Source organism: Strix aluco, chromosome 6 (genome assembly GCF_031877795.1).
Source record: "Strix aluco isolate bStrAlu1 chromosome 6, bStrAlu1.hap1, whole genome shotgun sequence".
NCBI classification, from domain to species: Eukaryota; Metazoa; Chordata; class Aves; order Strigiformes; family Strigidae; genus Strix; species Strix aluco.
Window position 1 is genome coordinate 26611672 of NC_133936.1, and position 23954 is coordinate 26635625.

Sequence of the window (23954 nt, forward strand, 5' to 3'; positions counted from 1 at the left end):
CTCTTTATACTAGTTGACATCACAGTTATCTAGTGAAAAATATACATATTACTCACAAGATACACTTTAATTGTGTGTCTTATCCAATTAATTATCTTTAATAAATAGCATATGGCTTACCAAAAGTATCATCTGCAGTTAGTGGTCCAATAGCCTCCGCTGGGTCAGACACACCAGCTGCATTTTCTGCTGAGACTCTGTAGTAATAACTGGATCCTGGTTTCAATCCAGTTACCTAAAAAGCACAAATAATTTAGTAACTTATATTAAAGGTCATCCACACATTTTGAGTACTTTGTGGATGAACAGAACATCTTACCTTATAAGTAAGAGCAGGTACTAGTTTTGGGTTACAGCGAATCCACTTGTCTGTTCCTTCTTCTTGCCTTTCAACAATATAGCCTAAGATTGGACTTCCTCCATCTTTGAGAGGAGGCTCCCATGTGAGCTGCACTGATGACTTAGTTTGATCTGAATGATCAAGGTTAATGGGAGGACTGGGTCTCTCTGAAAATAATTTGAGAAATACATTTTCGCAGCAGAAAAAGGAGTATGGTTCTGCATATCAGCTGTCTATTCATTAAAGTACTCTTTAAAGCCTTTGCATAGCTTTTTATAAACCAGTTTTAAAAACTGAGGTTGGATCCTAATTTCAGAGCAAAACTATTTGGAGTTCTTACTGAACCAAATGATAGCAAGGTACTCCGGATATGTTTGAAGGACAAAAGTAGGAAAAATATAATTGTACATGGTATTTGCAGCACATGTTTCTCAGCTGAACTGCCCTGCACACATAATATATAAACAGTCAAAATGTCCCCATCTCACAATGCAATCACAATCAGTGCTTGCATACTTACTGATTGGGTCCATAATTTTTACTGCACGTGTAGCAGGACTTGGTTTGCCAACTCCAACCATGTTTTGAGCTCTTACTCTGAAGAAATATTCTTCATTTTCTACAACATCAGTCAGGACAGCTGACAGTTCATCAGCTCCAGTGGTCATAGTTGGCTCCCATTTGATGGAAGCTCTGTTACGCAGTTCAATAATGTAGCCAGTAATTGGGGATCCTCCATCATACTCAGGTGGTTCCCAGGTAAGTGTAGCTCCAAACCTGTTCACATCAGTAACTTCTACATTTTGAGGAGGACCAGGAACATCTGCATTTTATTTTAGGGAGAAAAAGGAAAGACAATGTATGTGTTTTTACTTATTGTTAGAGTTTGTACTGCTTGTCTTATACTGACATCAAACTGAGTTTTTCATAACTTCTGCTCACCAAATTTGCTCTTAGCTTCCACAGGTCTCTCTGTTTCCACTGGCTCACCAGTGCCCACTCTGTTCCGTGCACTAACACGGAAGAGGTATTCAACTCCTCCTTTTTGAAGTCCAGTAACAATGTATTCACAATTTTCAGCAAGATCTGTGACCGTAATCCAAGTCTTACGCTTGATATCACGTCTTTCAACAACGTAGCCTATTATTTTACTTCCACCATCACTTTCTGGTTCTTGCCAGGCGAGGCCAACTTCACCATCATAAGTTTCAGTGACTTCCAAGTTTCTAACTGGGCCCGGAACATCTAACAAAGATATGACAATATTTTAGGGCATTGCATCTTTTTGGTTTTTTTCCTCTGGCTTAAATAAATTAAGCAAGGTTTTAATAATGTGAGTACTTACCAATCACCTCTACATTGATGAATGCTTCTGCCTGGCCATGTTTGTTTCGAAGTATAACCTTGTACCTTCCCTTATCTGATTTCTTCGCTTCATAAATTTTGAAGGTAGTGCAGTCAGTTGTTGTATCAACAGTTGTTGTGGGCAGACTTTCTTCCCCTTTCAACCATTCAGCTTCTGCTCTTGGGTAGGCATCATATGGAACAGTCATAGTCAGAGGCTTCCCAACATCAACCACAAGGTTTTGATCACCAGTCTTGATTCTAGGTGCAGCTAAGGAAGATCAATGTGACAAGTTAGTACCTACATATTAAAAAAAATTGATATATTTGTGTAGTCAGCAAAGAAGCTAACATAGAAAAGTAAAAGGAGTTGTTGCATTAATTGTAAGTAAATCCTTCATATACTCATTGGATTGCTCCACAGAAAGAAACTCAGGCTGGTTGGTATGTACTGTGTCCTCCTATAAAATCAGGGAAGAGGGAGTTGCTTTTTGAGCATTAATTTAATGTATTTTATTGGTATGATCCTGTAACATAGGCACATTAGGAATTAAATGTCTTATATGACTGAAATGAGTAGGCCAAATGATTTTCATCGTTTAGATCTGAAGTTACCTAATGAAAAGATTCTCTTTCCTTTAAGCTCAATTCATGCTCTTTTGTATAGAAACTGAAAAGTGACCTATATTTTCCTCAACAGTTGGATCAGTGTGGAATAATAATAAATGTTTGTTGCCTGAATTATAATTCGTACAGTTTAACAAACTTGCACTTGTTTCAGCCTGATTGTGTATGCATTTTAATTCAACTCTTTGAAAGAACAAAAATCAGTTTAGTTAAATAGTTAATTCACTAATCTAAGATTTTATAAAAGAAACACAAAGCAAGCAACTTACCAGCTAATTCAAGTTTAGCTCTAGCTTCCTTATCTTTGGCAATAAATCTGTATTCTCCTTGGTCACGGGGCTTTATCTCGCACACCTGCAGCCTGTGGACCTTTCCTTCACTCATCATCTGATGTTTGTCACCTTGGACGATAATCATATTGTTTCTCAACCACTTGACCTCCACACCATCTTTGTTCAATTCAGCCATGAAGATGACATCTGCACCAGGAGCTTCATAAATATCTTGTGGTGGTCGGATGATCTCAACAGGGATTTCTGAAATAATTGTAAATTCATTTAGCATTATTTGTGTATTGTTTCTATTATTACTAAATAATGAAGAAACAAATCCTATTCAATCTACTCATACCTTCAACAAAAAGTCTTGCCCTAGATTTCCTGTCATCCACTCCACAGGAATATTCACACTCATCATCTAGTCTACAGTCTTTTATGATTAATCTGTGCAGATTTCCATCCTTTTCAAACTGGTATCTTTATGGGGGAGAAAAGTAAGCAGTATTTTAGTTTCCAGACAAAGCAACAAAGCAAGAATGTTTAGCATATTAATAACCACGATAAAATCTACATACTTCTTGCCTTCCTTGATTTCTCTTCCATTTCTGTACCATCTTACACTGGCTTTCTCTTTGGAAAGCTGGCACGTAAAGACAGCATCATCAAATTCAGTGACAGTCTGGTCCCGGAGGTGTTCAATGAAGTCTGCTGGTGCTTCTGTGATTAGAAGCTCTGCAACAGATTTGTCTTGTCCAGCAGTAACAGTGTATTCACCTTCATCTACAAACCCACAGTCTTTAATGATGAGTGAGTGTTTGTATTTATCAATTTTGTACAAAATGCGCTTGTTGAACGTGATCTCTTCACCATTCTTTGTCCATTTGAGGGTTGCATTAAGGCGATTCACTTTGCACCAGAATGTGACAGTTTTCTTTTCCATGGTCTCAATGTCTTCAAGGGGCTCAATAATTCTGAGATCCTCCTCTGTTAAGATAAAAACCCCAAACTGATTAATCTACATCCTCATGATCCTGCTGTGAAATTGAATGCAAGATGATGACATAATTTTAATACAGTGTAAGTTATTTACCTAATACTGTTAAGGCAGCAGAACTTTTGGCACGTTCACCTCTCTTGTTTGACAGTGAGATGGTATAGGTAGCTTGATCTTTCAACTGTGCGTCTCTAATTCGGAGAGTGTAAACTAAATCCTTCTGGACAATAATGTATTTTGCACTATCAAATATTGCCTCATCATTTTTGTACCACTTCTCTTTGGCACCTTCTTTATTGACTTCACAGTTGAAGATAATTTCTTGACCCTCATTAACTTCTTGGTCCTTAAGGGGAGTTATAATCCTGAGTTTTTCTGAAATTGAGAAAATAGAAGAAATAGGACATAATGGGCTATACATAAGGAATGCAACAAAATATGCACCTGCACATTGATAAAATAAAGCTTACCAATCACTGTTAAGCGTGCTGTAGCTTTAGCTTCACCAACCATGACAGTATATTTTCCTGCATCTCCTAGAATAGAGTCTTTAACCACAAGTGTTCTCTTTTTGCCATCTGAAATGATGTCGTACTTATCACCAGCTTCCAGGACTGTGTCACCTCTCAGCCACTGTACTGTAATTGCCTCTTTGGATACTGAACAGAAAAATTCAGCTTTGTCTCCTTCAAGTACCTCAAGATTTTGTGGTTTGGTAAGAAATTCTGCTGCAAGTTCTGAAAGAAAACATTTTTGTAGATATATATGAATTTATTTTATTTTTTACTTATGAAGAGAATAAACCAAGTTGTGTATTCTTACTGATTTTCTTATTTTTAATTTTCTTTCCAGAATATAAGGCCAACAAAAGTAACTCTCTTACCATGTACAGTAAGTTTTCCTGTTGTACTAGAGCTTGGGAGCTTGCAAGTATATTTGCCAGCATCTTCAGGATGAGCATTACGTATGAGAAGAATTCTCTTTCGGCCATCAGAAATATGTTCAAATCTACCACCATCAGGCACCTCCTCATCTCCTTTAAACCAAGTAACTTCGGCATTAGGCTTTGACACTTCACAGATCAATTTTACAGTGTCATTTTCATTTACTTCAAGATCAGGAAGATTTTTTGTGAAAACAGCCTCTTCCTCTGTAACAAGAATTTTGAAATGATTTAATTAATTTCATCAAAACAACATTTTGGTTTCATTCATAGATTAGATTTGAAAACACTGTGTTTACCTATCACTGTAAGTAGGCCTGAAGTTCGAGCTGTTTTTGCTTCACAGGCATATTCAGCTTCATCATCGAAGACACATTTACTGACAACAAGAGTGCGTTTTGCACCTTTGGAAATTATGTCATACTTTTTGCCTTTTCTAATTTCAATGCCATCCTTAAACCACTTCACCTGTTTTAGAACAAATAAATATGGTTATTAATATTAACATGCTCATCATAGATTTCAGTTGTGTGTTCTTTTGTAACCACATAATAAAGTTGTCAATTTAAAAAAAAAAAAGCTATAGCGGAAAGAGTTAATCAGATTAAAAAGTATTATTGACCTTGACACCTGGACGAGAAATTTCACATTCAAACCGAGCAGATTCTTTCTCTTTAACTTCAAGGTCAGTTAGGGGTTTCAGGAACTCAACACGAATAGCTGTAAGAGAAAAGAAAATTTTTAATAGAGGAGTCTCCAGTAGAGAAGAATAAATTGCTGACATTGATATTATTGCCAGTCATGTACACTAGTACACAACATTTATAGCACTTAGACATTTTGTAGAAAATTGTAAATTACTCACGTTCTACATTGAGAAAACATGATGTCTTAAAATCCTTAGCATCACAGGTATATGTTTTCGCATCATCCAGTGTGCAGCCATAGATAATGAGTTTTCTGACCCTGCCATCAGAAATGATATCATACTTCTTTGTTTTGTGAATTTCTTCTCCATTTTTGAACCATTTAACTTTTGCATTTTCCCTGGAAACTTCACATTCCAGTATTGCAGTGGCCTCCTCTTCAACAGTCTGGTCCTCAAGTGGTTTAGTAAATTCAACTGGGGGTTCTAAAAGAAACAGATAGATTTTTGATAGAAAAGATCTAAATTATAGCCAGACCTCTGCTAGTACCGAACTTTCCCATGCTGTTTACTAATTTTTCTTGACTGAATAATCAAAAACGCTCTGCTGAAGGTTTTAGGTTTTCATTTTTTTATTTTTAATGCCCAGACATGTTCGGTTAATTCAGTTAATCTCATTTTCAGCCTACTGTAAGATTAGATTGAATGATATCCTTGTCCATGGGGTTTTTACTCACAAATCATCAGAAAGCCTTGCAACTCAGTTGCTTTAGCTGAACTATACGCATGTAATCTCAGTGACTCCATCAATGATTTTTTAAATTTTTACTTCAATTTTAACTAGAAGTGTGTGCAGTTTTTTGAATTCTTAGCCATACACAGCTTGCAAGAAGTGCAAATGAGTATACAGTCAATGTTACATCGCTTGACTGATGGTGTAGTTGTGCTCTCACAGGTTTTTGAATACTACAAAGAACAGAAAAAAAAGCCATTGGGAGTCACAGAGACCAGTATTTGTGGGTCATCTTGAGGCCAATTGAATGTTCAAGTCTGCAATGAAGCCCTGGAAATCCTAATAAACTGATTCATCTCCCATGTCTGACACGTTTCCAGTATTTCCCTCTTTCTCAGCTCTTCTGTGAAGCATAAAGATTTCAAGTAAGTGGCTTTTTTTAATTAGGAAAGTTATCTACCTCTCCAATATTGTATGTATGATCCTAGTAATTTAATAAATGGTGTATATAAACATCCTGTTCCAGGGTGAATCATGAATGAACCATTAATGCTGACTATGGTATAATTAAAATGACTGACTTACCTTTCACAAAAAGATTTGCTTGAGTTCTGAAATCTTTTGCTGTCAGTGATACCTCTCCTGCATCTGTTAACTTGACATCTCTAAGAATAAGAGTGTGAACTCTCCCTTCAGCACGTGTCACGACCTTATAAAGTAGATTAAAAAAACCCCTTTGTAAGTATCTACAACAAATATGTAAGAAGCATTTAATGAAATAGCATTGTTATCTGTGGAGTTTGGTTGTTCATTTTTATATGAAATTTCCATAATTTCCTTTTGTATATACTAGATATAGCTCAAGACACAAATACTTTGAGGATTTTGAGAATCATTTCTGTTTTGTCCTTTCACCTACAAGAAATTTTAATTTCAAGTTTCCCCATGTTTTAAGGTATTTGTGTCCTTGTATTAGAAAACCTGAGTGAGTCTACTATCAAAGTTCAAAATAAGGCTGACTTGAGACCATGTTTATTTTGAACAGGTACTGATAAATACCAAAATAAGTAAATTTATGGGAAAAAATTGATATTACTCCTGACTACATCTAAAGCAAAAACTTTTACAGAGATATAAAGAGGTTTGACACCCCCCTCATACACTCTTTTGTAAATATAAATTTGTCTTTCTATTATTAAATTTCGGTCAAAAATCCTGCCTAAAACCAACATTTCTGCATTGATCTATTGTTGAAACTACTTTGCAATCATAAGTTTGAATTGGGTTAGTCCTGCACAAACATCCTTTTTCTTTAGGAGTGGACCTGAGGGATTCAAGGACACATCCTGCAGTTCAGCCATTAAGAGGGCTGCTACTCATTTATGCCATAAATTTTAATGCAGGTCTTGAATTCTATTTATTTATTTTCAGAGAAGTATGTGATCAAGTAGTAGATGCTGGTTTAGAAATATAAGGGGAAAAGCAAGCTTCTGCTACAGAAGAAGCATAAAAGATTAAGTTACTTTTGAGAAGGCAGTCCCCTTTGTTTCTGAGGGACAGAAGGAATTAAGAGGCTGTCCTTCCAAATGGTCATTGTGTGCCTGAAAACCAGGTCTAATGAATGCTCATCTGAAAAAGATTGAGATGAAGCCAAATATACATTTGGCCAAGATAAGCAGCAAAGATAAACAAAGAAGTCGCTTCAATAAAGGTTATATGTGTACAGCTGAATGCCAGCCACAGAGGTAAAATAATGGTTTGAATTAAAACCAGCTGAAATGAAACACTTGTAAAATTAGATTGATTCTTGAAGACAGTAGTAAAAGTGTTTCAAGAGGCTATTTTAAATGGGCAGGAAGTGATGCATCAGTGGTTTACTCTGAAATTCTTCTTGATAAAATTTCAGATGAAGTCAAATGACAGTTTTGACTGTATGAATGAAAATCTGGATTTTTTTCATGTAATCAACATGAGAGCGCAGACAGATAAAAAGAAAATAAGGTTCCATCATATAGAATATTTAACATATAATATTTTCTTGCCAGGCAGTAATAACTATCAAACCACGGCACTGATCAATAGCTTTCCACAGTTCTATTCCTAGACTCAGAAGCAATTACCTTTATTTATTACATGTCTCCTCTGCTGAGTTTCAATTTTGTTTATCTGTCCTTAAATACTGTAATAGGGTTGCCTATTGCCATGATTGGTTTTTTCTTTTCCTATTTCTATATCCTACTTTTTTAATGAAATTGTTTTTATTTAGGCAAATTTCATGAAACTCAGAAAGATCTAGTAAAACCTGAAAATAATATGTTAAAAATTGTATTTAAAAGAAAAAAAATCTGTACCAAAGTATTATTAGCAGCATTATAACAGGTTCTGAAACTTTGCTAGGTCCTGTAATGCCTTGAAAGTTTGCTTTGTCTGAGGTTTCCAATTTGTATTTTCATTTGCATTATTTCTCTTAGGCCTAGTATGTGAAAAAGAAGTCTTAAAACCAGTGATATCCATTTATATATTATGTTTCTTAATATATTTCTTTATGTTTCTTTATGTATTTCCCCTACCATTAACTTTAAATATTAAACTGACTGCATTCCAGGCTGCTCAGATCTCAAAGTTAAGAGCCAGCACTTGATGAAGGGTTAAAAATAGCTAGTGAGAAGTGCTTGACAAGCAAATCTGCCCAGAAAGTTATCTGGAGAGCCAGAACAAATGCCTGAAATGGAATTTGAATCCTCTTAATCCCCTTATATGCAGAATTGGACTGCAACTCAGCATTCAGGAGAAAAAAAGGATTTCCTGATAGCACCTTTCAAAACCCTTTCACTGTAAGTACAATTAACCTGAGCAAAAATCATGCAGTACCCCTGTGGCTAAGTTTCCAACAGAATCAGGCACAAAGTCACTGTTGTAATGATTAATATTTTGTAACTTTAGTTTCCCTTTGTGTGATAAATACTTGTAGTATTCCAGAATACTGGAACTCTGGGGAAAAAAAAGAGCTGTATCTCATTTAGTGAGGATTTACCATTTGGCACAGCAGCACTACTGTATTGCTGTGCCTTAGTACTTCTACTGACAGAGACTACAGGATAAATAAAGAAGGGGAAAAGAGTTGAAGGAGAGGAAGCAGGAGGAAACATAAGGAAAAAGAAAGTTTAGTTTCTTTACCTTATCACTGGGCTCCAGTTTCTTTCCTTGCAGGAACCACTCTACAGGGATTCCCTCATAAGAGAGTTCACAATCGAAGGTCGCTGACTCCCCAGCTGTCACTGTTACATCCTTGAGGGGTCTCAGCAAGCCAATTACTCGAGCTTGGTAAGGAGAAGACATCATTTTCAGATTAGTCACTTCTACCCAAGAGAGAGCTGCTGCCCTTATGTACTAATCTCCACGGTGGCTTCCCTCAAGAGAGACAGACATCGCAATGCTGCTCTTAAAATTCCCTAAATAGAAGAGGCCACCCTGGGTTTTTAGGGGGAGGGCTGGCCACCTAAAATTTCCTATTTGCAGAGAGTGTTTCTTTAAATTGAACAAGGTCAGCAGGAAAGTTGCTGTGCATCTGTCTCCCTGCCAAGCCTTGCATACCTCTTGGTAGATAAGGCATGTGTTTTCCAAAATAGTGAGGGCTAGGATTGGAGTGGGAAACAAGTGGTCTTCAGCCGTGTGGTCTGTCCCTGTCCATCAAGCTCTTAACCCTATCCCCAGATATCACTGTGATCCTATCCTCTCAGGTTAGCATGATACTTTAATGCAGTAAAGCCTCTGCTTGTAATACTTTGATTTCACAACAACATACAATGACAGATCATGAAGCAGCCTTCAAGGCCATCTCCTTATTTTTATTTCTCATATATGAATAAAATAATATACAAGGTTAAAAAACATATAGGACATTCCTTAACTAAAAAATTACGATGGCTTGAGTAATTAATCCTCGAGTTGTTCTGGAAAGAATTACTGTGTGTTCAATACAGTATAGAGATTTGTCCACCTGTTCCAAAGAGGCAATGAGTACCTTGTTTTCACTTAATTAATTAATTTCAGTTTAAAAGGCACTTACGTTTCACTCGAAGGTGAGCACCGGATTTGGCATTTGCTGCTTGGAAATCTACTCCACCAGCTTGATCTAAGCGTACATTGTACAGTGTAAGGAAGTGCTTTTTGCCTTCCTCCTTGATTTCACACTCCTGCACAAAGAGAAGTAAATCAATTTTTTCAGTAACTTTTTTGTGTTCCTCACCACAAGAGCCCCTACCTCTCTTCATACTATACATGTGTTATCTCCTCCTCCATTCACAAGACTTAGGCCCACTGCCACCTGCAATATACCTTATAAACTTTTATTCATAAGCCTTTCCTTTCAAAGTCAATGCAGTCTGTTTCCTCTTAGGAAGAAGGAGCAAGAGGCAACATATTCATGTTGGTGAATAGTATGAACTGATTGACTAGCCAATATATCCATATGTAGACCAGAGGCGTGATTGTAAAGTTTCTTAATTTTCCAGATCCTTCCAGCAAGGAATTAAGAATATTTGATTAAGCCTTATACCATTTTAAACCAATTTTAGCTGTCATAGTAATGGAAAAGAGTTTGAAAATGTCATCTACCTCTATTTAAACAAATAACTCAAAAACCAAATTTAAATGCAGACAATCCAAATTTTGTATTTTTAAATGCCATTATGTTTAAGTGAATTCCACCAGGTCTTTGCACTTTGGATACATGATTGTTAGGGACTAGCAATACAGAATGTACTTATTTATGTAAAATAATCTATTATTTAGCTATTTTATATAATGTTTTGGATTAAGTTTATAAGACCTTTAAAAAGTTATTAATGAAAAAAACAGTATTCTTATTATAGTGACCCTTACTGAAAGCAGAAAGATTTCACTTACTTTCTGCAGCCATCTTCTACTCCCTCACACCCTACCCCCCCACAAATTGTTGAGACACATGTAAAAAACATCTGAAATATTTGCTTACAGCTGATTCAGTCAGGGGTTCTCCTTTTAGCTTCCAATTGCCATGGACACCTTCCTCAGAGATTTCAATATCAAAACGGGCAGTCTCTGTCTCAACAACCTCCACACTGTATAGTGGACGTATAATCTCAATATCCCGGTCTGGAGGAAAACAAACCAAAAGGAAAGTGATTCCATCAGCCTCTAACAGACCCCAAAAGATCTCTACTACAGAGCAGCCCAGTAAAATAACCATACCTTCAATATTGAGTTTAGCAGAGGTTTGATCAGTACCACAGTCACAAGTGTACTGTCCAATGTCTTTCTTCAAAGCTTTCTTGAGGATAAGGATTCTCTTTTTGCCATCAGCCTTAATAACAACATTCTTTGATGGAGTAATTGGTTTGCCATCCTTCATCCATTTCACTGGGGCATCTGCTTTGCTGATTTCACATTGTAAGATTACTTCATCTTTCTCTACAGCAGTGTAATCCTGCAGCTTCCCAGTGAAGTAAGGATCTCCCTCTGTAAGCAAAGTCAAGATATGTTTATACCTGAAGTACTGGTCTTTCAGAAACGACACTTAGTTCTTACCATAAAATACATTTCTTGTTTATGCCCTGCAAGAATGATTAAATATAGTCCTTATAAATATTACACAGTTCTGTTGCAAAAAGAGAAAACAACAAATATCTAAGAAACAATTCAGTGTATTACTAATATTACTGACAATGTTGTTTTGGTGCTCTAGGAGTTTCAGACCACTGTTCAACTATCTATTAGTTAATCTTGCAACCGTTGCATGAAATTTTGAAGTTATTTTATTTATCCTTTGTGAACGGGGAAATGGAGACCAAAGAAGACAAACAAATTGTAAAGTTGTCAAAAATCACAAGGTAGATTTAGGCCAAACCAAAAAAAAACCCACCAAAGAAAACCAAAACCAACCCCAAGACTTTCTGAGCACTATTTTTCATTAATAAGACTCTTCTGGTAGTATACATAATGTAAATTCTTTTGGGTATTCTTACCAAGAACAGTGAGTTTAGCTTCTGAGGATTTGCCCATAGCTTCCACTCTAATCTGAGAGGTATCATCAATAGTAAGGTCTTTGATTGTGAGTGTATGGAATTTGCCATCATCTGTCATTGAAACCACTTTGCTGGTATGCAATCGCTGGTCATTCTTGAACCAGACAACAGGGATATTTTCATGGGAGAGTTCCACAGTGAACACTGCAGTTTCTCGCTCTTTTTTTGTTACATCCTTGAGAGGAGTAATGAATTTCAGGCGGATACCTATAACAACATAACATTTCATTAATAATAATGCTTTCAATAAAAACTACTCAAGGACTATAGTGCAAATCTTCCCTAGAAAGGCAAAATCACACAAACCTTCAATTATCAGCTTGGCACTTGTTATCTTATCCTCAGCTTCAAACATGTATTTAGCTTCATCCTCAAACGCAACAGATTTAATAATCAGAGCATGCTTTGTCCCGTCTGAAATAATTTCAAATCTTTCATCAGGAGTGATCTCTTGTGTTCCTTTCAACCAGCGGAAAGTCTTGGGTTCTCTGGACACCTCACATTCAAACCTGGCTTCATCCTTCTCAAAGACCTTCACATCACTTAGTGGAGTGATAAAGATGAGAGGCAATTCTGAAATCAAAGAAGAGCACTTTTATTTCAGTGATAGGTTCATACAGACCTTTCTGCTGCAAGATTTGTTCTAATGCCCTGAGATACACGTGGAAATGTTGGAAAAATGCAGACTGTACCTTTCACTTTCAGATTGGCAGCACTTTTAGCATTAGCAGCTTGGAAAGACACTTCTCCAGTCATATCAAGTTTGCAGTTATGAAGGACAAGAGCATGCTTCTTCCCATCTTCAATGATTTCACAGTCCTGGTAGTAAAGAAACACACCCCCCCCAGCCCAAATATGAATATTCTAAGGAACCACTCAGAAGACATTATCATTAAATACATTTTTTCTAGTGTAAATTATGGTCTAAAAATAAAGAAGCCTTACAGGTGAAGGTGTTAGGGTTTCTCCCTTTAGCTTCCATATAGGATGGACATCAGGCTCAGAAATTTCAATTTCAAAACGTGCTGTTTCACCAACAAATACTTCCACTCCATACAGTGGGCGCTCCACTTTAATTAAGCGAGCTAAAATCAAAAAACCCAAAAGTTGACATCTGTTTACTCACTCATTCTATACCATAGAAATGTAATACTGGAAAGGATCTCAACTCTCTCCCTACTCCTTCTTTAAGGCATTCAAATGTTATCATTGATAAATGTTTATGTGACCTCTTTTTTAAAAGCTGCAAGTTTGGGCAGTCTACAACCTCCTTCTATAATATGTCTGAAAGTTTAGTTATTTTTAGTAAGAATATTTTTCTCATAATTAACCGAGATATCTGTTACAGTGCATTAAACTGCTTTTTTTCCTCACTGTAAATGGACATAGAGAATAATTGATCATCACTGTCTTTACAACAGCCATTTAACTTACAATATATACTCTTAATAATTGTAAATCTATATATTTCAGCTATTCATCATAACAGCATGTTTTCTAAAGGTACAATTTTTGGTGTTGTACTCTAGAGAGTGTCTGTCTGTCTGCATTGTTTTACAAAGGTTTCATTACTTTCCCTCAGTCAAGGCATGATAACTTACGCTCAACGCTGACATTAGCACTTGTCTTGTCGGTTCCACAGTCACATTCATAAACACCCTTATCACTCTCTGCAGCCTTCTTGACCTTCAGGATACGGCGCAATCCATCCGTTTTTATGGAAATTCTGTTGGAAGCTACTAGTTCTTCACCATCTTTGTACCATTTTACTGGCACATCTTTGCTAAGTTCACACTCCAGAATAATATCATCTTTCTCCACAGCACTGTAGTCTTGTAATTTCACAGTGAAATATGGATCGGCCTCTACAAAAGGCATAGTGGATATGAAATGGTAAATTAGTAATATAAATTTACTAAAACATCAATATTTTGTCACTTTCTACTTATAGAAATTGTTTCTACATATCATATAGCGTATTTTAAATTATCCAGTTACCTAAGACTTTGAGGTTTGCTTGTGTGTTCAAGTCCTTGACTACGGCCTTTATTTCAGAGATATCATCAAGTGTTACTTCTCTCATTTCTAGTTTATGAACTTTGCCTTCTGAAGTCATAAAAACTGTTCTGCTTGTGTGAAGTCTTTTCTCATTTTTGTACCATTTCACTGGCATGTCTTCATGAGAAAGTTCAAACTGAAAGTGAGCTGTTTCCCCTTCTTTCACTGTTTGATCCTGTAGAGGTGATATGAACTTCAGCCTCACACCTGTAATGTGGACACATAAATACCATCAGAAAAAGGCTAATGTGGTTCTAAAAGATACATTCTTTAACCATTTTTTATTGTTTTGTTCATAAGAAGATTCTTGCCTTCCACAAACAGTCTTGCTGTGCTCTTCTTGCCATCAACTTCAGCAGTGTATTCTCCCTCATCATCAAACTGAGAATCATTGATTACAAGAATATGCTTCTTTCCATCGGCAATGATGTCAAATTTTTCTCCAATCTTGAGTATATCAGTGCCCTTAGACCATATAACATTGGCTTCTCTGGTAAGGACACATTCAAACCTTGCTTGGCGCCTCTCAGGGACAGTAACATCTTTTAGGGGTACAGCAAAGTCCAGTTCAATTTCTGGAAGCACAAAACAGAACACTTCATTTGTAATGTGCTCCATGTGAACTCTGTTTAAGTTGGTATCATACTCCATGGTGCATCATACCTTTCACTGTCAGGATAGCTGTAGTAAACGCATTAAGTGCCTGGTAAAGGACTTCACCAGCTTGCTCTAACTTGACTTTGTGCAAGGTTAGGAAGCGTTTTCCTCCTTCAGCTTTGATTTCACATGTCTGGAGAGATAGACTTTGGTAAATACAGTGCCAATGCCTTACTGCTAGGTATTTTTAATAAAGGGATTCTATAAACATTTTATACACAGGAAAGAGTCAGCTAGAAAGATTGGAATTGCTTTTCAAGGAAAGTTAACACTTTTACTCAATAATAAAAAAAATGAATATATTTCTTTAGTGTTCCACAGTTCTTTTAAGTGTCAGCATCATTCCTAGTAATGTATGTAGGGTATTTTTAGTATTGTCTGAATAATGTGCTGTAATCCTTTGAGATAATGAATTGCTTCAAAACTTAGCTTTTATAGCATATAATCCTTACATGGACAGGCAGTGTTTTTTAATCACCATAATGCTTAGCCTTTCTATGTTCTAGCCTGAGTAGCAATGACAGACCTGAGAAGATCTTACCATAAAGGCTCAATTAAACACTGTTCACAGTGTTTAAATAAATAGTGTGTAAAATTCAAGGATGCTTACAGGTGAGGGTCTCAGGATTTCTCCTTTCAGCTTCCATTCACCAGGAATATCATCCTCAGATATTTCTGTATCAAAGTTTGCTGTTTCTTTCTCGTAAACTGTAACATCCTCTAATGGCTTCAGAAGTCCAACTTCACGTTCTAGAATGCACAAATAAACACATATAATTACAACAAGTTTTGACAGAGCTTTATGATAATTCAGGTTACCTTTTTTGTTTGTTTGTTTAGAGGTTTTTGAACAAATAAAAGCTTCCTTACCACCAAGGGTCAGTTTAGCTGGGTATCTGCGACCTTCAACTTCCACTGAATATTCCCCAATATCATCAGGGCCAGCATTCTTGATTTTCAGGAAAATTTTATTTCCTTCTTTCAAGATTTCTGTCTTGTCAGTTGGTTCAGCAGGGATTTCCTCATCTCCTTTAAACCATTTAACATTTGGTGTATCCTTGACAATGTCACAGGTGAAAGTAGCTGTCCCTTTTGGTTTCACATGTTGGTCTCTTATGGGTTTTACTAACCAGTCTCTTATCACTTCTGCATGACAAAAAGTTACATAAAACTACAGCTTAGCAGACTTTTATTACAAATAGATTGGTCATAAATAGAAGAAATAGAACTAATAGATTTTGTATTACAACAAGCTTCAGTAGCAGTAAAAATCTTATTTGTCCATTTATATTGTAATACTATAAGACAAAGCTTTCCTAATTTTAAAACAGCCCAAATATCCCACAGAGAAAGGAGAACATGGTTTTGATTGCTTACCTACTACCTTAACACAAGATGAGCATGACAGCTCAGTGTCTTCCACGGTAACACTGTAAGTACCAGCATCAGCATCATCTGAATCAATGATCGTGAGGGAATGTGACAAACCAATAATGCCCAGAGCAAATTTCCCAGGCTTGTCTTTGATGATCTTCCCATCCTTCCTCCAGACCACATTTCTTTCTTTGTTAAGCTCACATGTCAAGTACAGTGGCTGGGTTTTAACCACAGTGACTTCTTCTTCAAGAGTTTTCACAAACCGTACTGGGAGTGCTGTGGGAAACACAACATTTTGATTTATCTCATTTATATACAGAAGATGTGATGCAGAAATGCCTTACATATCAAATCAGTGTGTGTAGTGATTGATGGAAACAAAAGGATGCATCTGCTAACCACTGTAAATTCACAAAGTAACTATTTCTAGCTTGAGGAATAGCTAGCCTTTAAATTCTTGATAAACTTGAAACAGGGAATACCTTCAACAATGAGTTTGGCTGTAGATGTCTTCTCTTTGTTCCCCAGTCGTAATACACAAGTGTATTCACCAGCATCTGACAGCTGGACATCAATAATATGCAGCTTTCTATCTTTGCCATCAGCAATAAACTTGTGTTTTGGACTCTCTCGGATGTTACTTCCATCTTTCATCCAGCTGGTAATTGCAGTGGATGGTGAAATAAGGACTTCAAAGATTGCAGAAGACCCAACAGATTCGGCTTCTGTTAGCACTATATCTTTCATCTCCTTGACAAACTTCAGTGGTACAGCCTTGAGTTGGTAAGTGAATGGAGGCTCTTCAGGAGGTTTTTCACCACCACTGCCTGGTCTGAGTTTCCTTCTTTCTGCATCTGCTGGTGAAGGTGTCTTCTTGGCTGTAATTCAGGTTCAGAAATGAATAAACTAATCCTGATTTATTGCTTTTGCTTTTAGGTATTGACTTCTAGTATCCTACCTTTGACTGGACTGATACCCTTTGGTGTTTCTTCTTTTGGTGGCTTGGCCTCTGAAATAGAACAGCAATATTATTAGGAATGTAGTTAAATATACATACTAGAATTAAGACAAATATTTATTTTATACATCAGACTTTATCTCCTTTAGTTATATACACAAAAAGGGGAGGAAGATATAAACATAAGTGTATATTTATACAACTTATACTTTCTATATCTCAATGGCAAGTTCAATAACTTTAAGCATGGGAAAGACACATATTCAGCAGCAGGGACTGAAAGGCAGCTTAGGAGCTCCTAGTTCCTCAATTTATTGTCCTGTCCACTATTTTATAAAATTCTGCCATTCTCTGACACTTTACTCACAATTAGGCCCTTGATCAATACCCACATGGCAACCAAAATAGCTTAAGTACCTATTACAAATTACATGGGCTTTTTAGAAAAAGCACACACTTTTCTAATGAAGACAACAAAAATATAAGTTGTATAAATTAAATACATGTTTCAGGACAATGTGATACTCTCACAAATGAGGGATGTTCTGTTAGTTGCCCAACTTGTGATGAATCATCTCCGACTTCTGAAAATATTGCCCATGGTATACAATCATCATTTTGTGAAAGGAAATAGATAGTTTTAATGGGTGAATGGTATGAATGAAATGCAGGACAGATTTTATTGCAGTGGGTGGAAAAATGAATACTAGATAAAACATGTGAGTTTTTCTGAGACCATAGTGACACACAACATGATTTATGCAGTCTTATAAAAGTATAAGACTAAGACAATGAACAATGATCACACAGATGTATGTACAGACAGGTAAGACAAACACGATAAGAGTGGCTGAATGCCCATACAGCCATCTGACAGACTAGATGGAAATGTGAATGGTGTTAAAGAATGAAAACAAACATCATAACAGCAAATGGTATTCTCCTGAAGCAAATAGTACAAGCACTTTGTGGAAGAATTTGGCAGCAGTCTTCCTCACCTCGCTTTGCCTGAGACTTTGCAGGAACATCCCGAACTTCACATGATTCTCCAGGTGCATCCAAATTTCTGTTCTCACTCAAATGTCTACTGGCCTGACCAATCACACAAGCAGGTTCTGATTTCCGGAATTCTCTCTCTCCTTCTGCTTTCTTGGGAGATATTATCTTACCTATGCTTGAGGAGTAAGTAACTTCTCCATTTGCAGGAGTTCCTTTGCTTGATGGTATTTTATCTGAAAGCTTTCCCTTTTCTCTTTCCATGGTAAAAGATGTGTTTTTCCCAATGCCATCCTTAGCTGATGTTTTTTCATCTGATGTACTTTCTGTCACTGGAAGTTCTTTTCCTGAAAGCTTGACTTCTTCTACAGTCAAAGATTTCTTTTCTTCAGTTTTCTCTTTGTTGCTTTGGAGAGCTGGAGTGTCTTGACATCCATCCTGAATAGCATGAACTTCTTGAAATTGTTTTTTGTCTTGACTCCCTGGGGGCTGAATAGGAACTTTCCTTATTGACTCAGATCTGTCAACTGTTTTATCTTTGACTCCCTTTTCATGCTCTCCCGTGGAAACTTCATCTTCCATTCCTCCTTCTGTAATCACTGTATCAAATTTTTCTTTTTCCACAGACAGCATTTCATGGGCATTTGACTGTCTAATTTTGTCTTTTTTTAAGTGGGTGCTGAAGGTAGTTTTCTCTTCCTTCTCTGGTATAATCTTTCTCCCTGTTTTTTTATCACTTAGGAGTGCTTTGTCAGTCAACCATTGTCCTGAACCCTCCTCACAATGAACTTCTTCCTCTGCAGAATGTTTTTCTCCTGCTTTCCTTTCCCCTACTTCTGGTTTAAGAGCAGATGGTTTAAAGATTATGTAAGTTTTTTCTCTGGGAACCTCCTCATCTTCAGTGAGGTATTCTAGGTCAACACCTTTTCTCAGTGCTGGTTCAATCTCCTCAGACAGGTCTAAGGAATGTAGTTCTGCCGATGTAAAGTCCAGATTGTCATCTTTCTCATCATCTTGAATAATTTCCATTTTCTTTGTTTCTTTATCAAGAATCTTATCTATAGGAATTTCAGCTACTGTGGTACCAGATTTCTTCATCCATTGAGTTTTATTTTGTATACCATGCTCCTTCATGGATTCTCCAAGAGGAACTTCAGATTTCTCTAGAATAAAACCTCCTCTCTCTTCTTCACTTGTAAGCAGAGGAGTTTCAGCTATTCCTGCTGCTGTGATATTCTTTACAAATGAGGTTTTATCCTTAACAGTAAATTCTTCAGGTTGCAAACTGATTTTTGATTTTCTCATTTTTCCTAGAAGTCTTTTCTGGTCCCTGGGCTCACATGGCTCTCTGGGCATATGTTTAGGCACATAAGTTGACTCAATTTCCTCTTCTTTATCATGTACAGGAATCTTTCCTTCATGAACACTAAACTTGTCAGAGACTTTCTCTATAGCAGCTTCTCTATGAACAACCAATTTAATTTCATCCCCCTTTTCCTCTTCAGAATCTCCCTCTGCATGTTCAGATGCTATTGAAATCAATTTCAATTCCTCATCAGGTAGTGGTAGTTCATTCTTTGCATAAGTAATGTGATCTATTGCAACTTCTGTTTTCTCACCTGTAAGGGTAGTCTTTCTTGAAACTATAGGTATAATTTCCGGCTCCTCTTCTTCAGGAGCCAGGATAAAATATTTAAAGGCCACTTTCTCCTGCTTATCTCGCTCTGGCTTCAGTATTCCATCAGCTGTTTCCAGTAAGATTTTAAACTCAAGTGGCTCTACTGTCTGACTGTCCAGAACTGTCTCCTTAGGACTTACTCTCTCTTTTACATGCAAGCATTTCTCAACCAAAATCTTCTTCAACACAACTGACTCAGGCTTTTCTTCTTCCATTGGGGGCCTTTTATCTCTATGCTTTAGTAAAGATGGTGCATCAGGCTTTTCTGCAGCTACAAAGGTTTCACAGGTAATTTAGAGTTAAAATCCATCAGAATAAGCATCAGGAACAATATATTTTAAGACAAAATTTCCAGCTATACCTGAAATAAAATGAACATAGAACACTTTTTCTCCACACAACAGAAGACTTACAACACAATTACAAAACAAAAGAAAGATAAAAATGGCACACACAAACAGTACAGAAGACCTGAGTAAACCACTGTTATGGTGCAGAGTGCTGTCCAACTAGTTTGCCAGTTTAAATCTAACCCACGTTACAAGTAGCAGAAAAAGACAGCTTTCTAAGGCCTATCTGGCCATCTATATAAAATGGGTTAGTTAAGCTACTGCAGGCCTGGCTACATCACCAAATCAATGGCCAAGAGACATTCATCACTAGGCTTCTCAAGTGCCCAAGAGGTGAGTTCTACTGTAACATGAGGCCCTTTGAACGATGGGTGAGCAGCATATACATCAGCTCTACTGATGGAACTCAGGCTCAGAGTGCTTCAGAGGAATTGGACTCTTCACAGTTCTTTATTCAGAGCAGGGTATGATCCGGGCTCCTAAGAGCATCAGTTGAAAGTAGCAATACTCTAGTTCTTCAACACCACTGCCACTTCTCCTCAGGATTTCAATAACAAATTAAAAACAAAAAACCAAACAACACAAGAATTGTTTAGAAACATGTAACCTTTCTTTTGCTATACAGAAAATACAAGACGCATTTCACAAGACATACATTGAAACATAAACAACTGTCAGGAGTCAACAGAATACACAAATTTCATTGTAGGACAATAAATAAAGGTGCACATATCACCATCCAGAAAGAAGAACTCAGTTTCATCTCTGTGATATATCAAACACACTTGTCTTTTAGATTAGGTGACAGTACCTAGAATAACCAGATCCTTGAATAGGACCTCAAATCTTCGTGTAATGAATGAGTTATATGATTGTACAGCTCTTCATTCTTTTTAATCTGAAGGTATTTAGGTATCTCAGAGAGAAAACCCCTATAAATAGCATAGAATAAACATAAATACCTGCTTTCTTTCCAACTACTGGGACTGTCACTGGAGTAGCAACAGCTGGTGCTGGTTCTGCTGCTGGTTTTGGAGATTTTAGAGCTGTAGAAAAAAAAAAAAAAGAGTTCCCATATATTTGTTTTAATAAATAATTTTAAGTACGATGTTCTTCAAAATGTTCTGTAGATTGTATGAAAGTTTCAGTCTAGTAATGCTAAAGACATTTTTTTAATGTCCTTTTAGCCAGAAATCTCTGAATGGAAAATACTAGACGCACAAGAAAGGCTGCACTGTTATTCATGACTAAAGAATTCTTACCTACTGCAGGTTTAGGTTCAGGCCCAGGAAGTGGGATAGCTGCTTGTTTAGGCTCTGGCATTTCAAACACAACAATTACAAATAGGTTAATTTACATGTTTTGTAATCCCATTGAATATTAAAGTTAGAAGCAACAATACAGAGAAAGTTAACCAAAGACAGAGTTTATTGTTTTATATTTTATTTAGCCAGAAAGCAAGAAATTAACTTGAGATGAACTCTTATAAAGCAAGACACGGTGGAAAAATGAATTTTTCAAGCACTGAAGAATTAAAGACAGCAAGAAATCCAGAAGAATCCAAAGTGGTTAATCATGACACATACTCATGGACAGACTGGATGAGAGTAATGCATTAAGTTAATATAGCATGATATTTAGCAATGAATATAATTTAGTCGCTGCAACAAGGAAAAAGAATACCACGCATCTGTACCTTTTGGTGGCTCTGGCACATGTTTCTCCTCTTTTTTTATGACAGGTATCTCAGTTTTCTTCTTAGGAATTTCTGGGACTTTAAAATATTATTTTTATTTTGTAAAATATATCGAAAGGCCTTGAATCCCCAAATACAATTATCTCCAAAGTATTTAAAAGTTTTCATTCTTTTTAGACATAAACAGTTTCAGATGTTCACAAGGTTTAGGAACATGTATTTTTAAGAGTGAGATTTGAATAAATTAGAAACACTAAATGGACAAAAGGATGAATATTTGCAAAACAGTAACTAAAAGAATGCTTGGATTAACTGTTTCACAGTAGCTATATTTTTATCAGTATTATAAAACATCTGTAAAGTTCTCTTCTATACACAGTGAAGATTGAGAAGCAATCTCAAAATGCATAATTCAAACCCAAAAGTGGATGTCAAATTTGGTTTTGCTTTCAGCAAAGATTTAATTTACACAATTAGGTTAATGCAAGCCATTTAAAAAATTCTCTTTCATTCCTGAATTTCAGAGAATACTACTTAAATGAGGATTTTTATTTTCTATTTTTAACTATACTTTATCAGATAGATTTGAATGTAATCTAGTACCTTCAGGTTTCTTAATTTTTTCTACTGGGGTAGGTACTGGTTTAACTTCTGGTTTAGGTTCTTTTTCTGGTTTAGGTTCTTCCTCTTCTGTTTTCTTTTTAAGAACTTTAAAAACAAAGGAATTTCAGTTTTTAAAGCACAGGTAAACAAAAGAATAAGATGTGAACAAGACAAAAGATGAAAAATATATCAACAATCATGAAGAAGCAGGAATGTAAAATACATAGTTCAATATAAATGGAAGATTTTGTGTAACTATGCAAGATACTACACTGAAAACCTTTTAAAATTCAAAGTCATCTAGAGCAAAAAGATGCTTTTATTAAGAGCAGTCCATCTGAGAGCAAAGATGTCAATGTTAACTGTCTATAATAGAATACATTTTTTTATCTTTTATATTTCTTACCATATTTAAATGATGATTTACTATACATAATTATGCATTAATAACTGCAGTTACCAATGATTTTCAGAGACAAAATGTGGGATTATGGATTAAACTCCTATTGACTTCAGTGAGAGAACAAGACCGAATCTTTAAGTGGCGTATTTGGAGAGCTCAAATTTATATAATGTCTGTTCTTCATTTTACCTATTTCACTTATTTTTGTCCTGTCAGATATCTGTCTTAGATATCTAATGAGACTGTCATCTGAAAAACTGAATATATTTTATTATGTTGTCTGAAATTTGAAGGTCAGCTGCATGGTATGCAGGCATGAGTAATCACACTGGTATTTCAAAAATAATTGGAAATAGTGCCTCCTTTTTCTAAGCAATAATTGAGCATGAAGTGATTCAGATGGCTCCAGACTTTGCAGGAAAGAAGACTGATGTACAATAGTACCACGAGGTTCTGCAATCTGTGCAGTGCTTCTTAGAAAACCATAAAAGAGAATACAGATGCTACCTATGTGACTAACATTTACACTGCCACTGGAAAATATTTAGGGGTCCAGAAGCTGAAGACAGTGGAAAACTGTCAAATCTAGTATAGACTTTACAGAGATAAGGAAAACAGAAGAGAGTTATAGGGAACCAGATTTTCAGTGTTCTGTTCTGTTTTCATTACTAATTCTTTGGATCTGACAGATTTTCAGGATATCCCCACATCATCCCTGCAAATATAAATGCTTTCCCCAAGCAACAGACATCAGGTAGTACTTGGTTCATGTAATTTTCCATATCAGACACATAAAACAATGTTACTTAGAGGAATATACTGAACAATGTTAATAAGATGGGTTTTTTAAAACAGAGCCAAGTTACTATACCTCTTTTCAAAACAACTTCTTCTTTTGGTGGAGGAGCAACTTCAGGAATCACTCTGCGAGGTTTCTTTACAAGTCCAGGCACTTAAAAGAATGTTATTCAAGATTTTATTATGGGTTCATAACAGTATTAAGAGCTAACCAACAACTATTCCAAACACACAAATCAAATGCTGGCTCACTACTGATTATTAAAAGCAAAGGTAAAACTGCTGAGATTGAAGCTGATGGTTTTAATACTTTTTCTATATTATTTGCATACGGTTGTCTTCTAGGCTTATGCATAAGAGGAAATTTTCACAGAAATCAACAAAAGAGGAGTATGGCTTGACAAAAGTAT

General features: G+C 36.2%; 1 protein-coding gene across 1 annotated transcript in view; it reads right to left on the minus strand.

The window, feature by feature from the left end:
* TTN (titin) overlaps positions 1-23954 on the minus strand; it is a 242809-nt gene that overhangs the window by 82927 nt on the left and 135928 nt on the right. Inside the window, exons 161-198 of the mRNA XM_074829250.1 lie at positions 23618-23698; positions 22344-22448; positions 21741-21818; positions 21307-21360; positions 21007-21090; positions 18019-19965; positions 17021-17071; positions 16545-16940; positions 16063-16338; positions 15556-15831; positions 15296-15435; positions 14692-14818; positions 14340-14603; positions 13969-14235; positions 13572-13835; positions 12916-13055; positions 12663-12789; positions 12277-12543; positions 11911-12177; positions 11138-11404; positions 10902-11041; positions 9975-10101; positions 9083-9225; positions 6491-6614; positions 5392-5658; positions 5149-5246; positions 4826-4994; positions 4467-4733; positions 4054-4320; positions 3680-3958; positions 3165-3573; positions 2942-3066; positions 2581-2847; positions 1686-1955; positions 1283-1585; positions 861-1163; positions 320-507; positions 121-235 (exon numbers count right to left, since the gene is read on the minus strand). Coding sequence (XP_074685351.1) covers positions 121-235; positions 320-507; positions 861-1163; positions 1283-1585; positions 1686-1955; positions 2581-2847; positions 2942-3066; positions 3165-3573; positions 3680-3958; positions 4054-4320; positions 4467-4733; positions 4826-4994; positions 5149-5246; positions 5392-5658; positions 6491-6614; positions 9083-9225; positions 9975-10101; positions 10902-11041; positions 11138-11404; positions 11911-12177; positions 12277-12543; positions 12663-12789; positions 12916-13055; positions 13572-13835; positions 13969-14235; positions 14340-14603; positions 14692-14818; positions 15296-15435; positions 15556-15831; positions 16063-16338; positions 16545-16940; positions 17021-17071; positions 18019-19965; positions 21007-21090; positions 21307-21360; positions 21741-21818; positions 22344-22448; positions 23618-23698 — 9339 coding nt within the window. The remainder of the gene's footprint in view (positions 1-120; positions 236-319; positions 508-860; positions 1164-1282; positions 1586-1685; positions 1956-2580; positions 2848-2941; positions 3067-3164; positions 3574-3679; positions 3959-4053; positions 4321-4466; positions 4734-4825; positions 4995-5148; positions 5247-5391; positions 5659-6490; positions 6615-9082; positions 9226-9974; positions 10102-10901; positions 11042-11137; positions 11405-11910; positions 12178-12276; positions 12544-12662; positions 12790-12915; positions 13056-13571; positions 13836-13968; positions 14236-14339; positions 14604-14691; positions 14819-15295; positions 15436-15555; positions 15832-16062; positions 16339-16544; positions 16941-17020; positions 17072-18018; positions 19966-21006; positions 21091-21306; positions 21361-21740; positions 21819-22343; positions 22449-23617; positions 23699-23954) is intronic.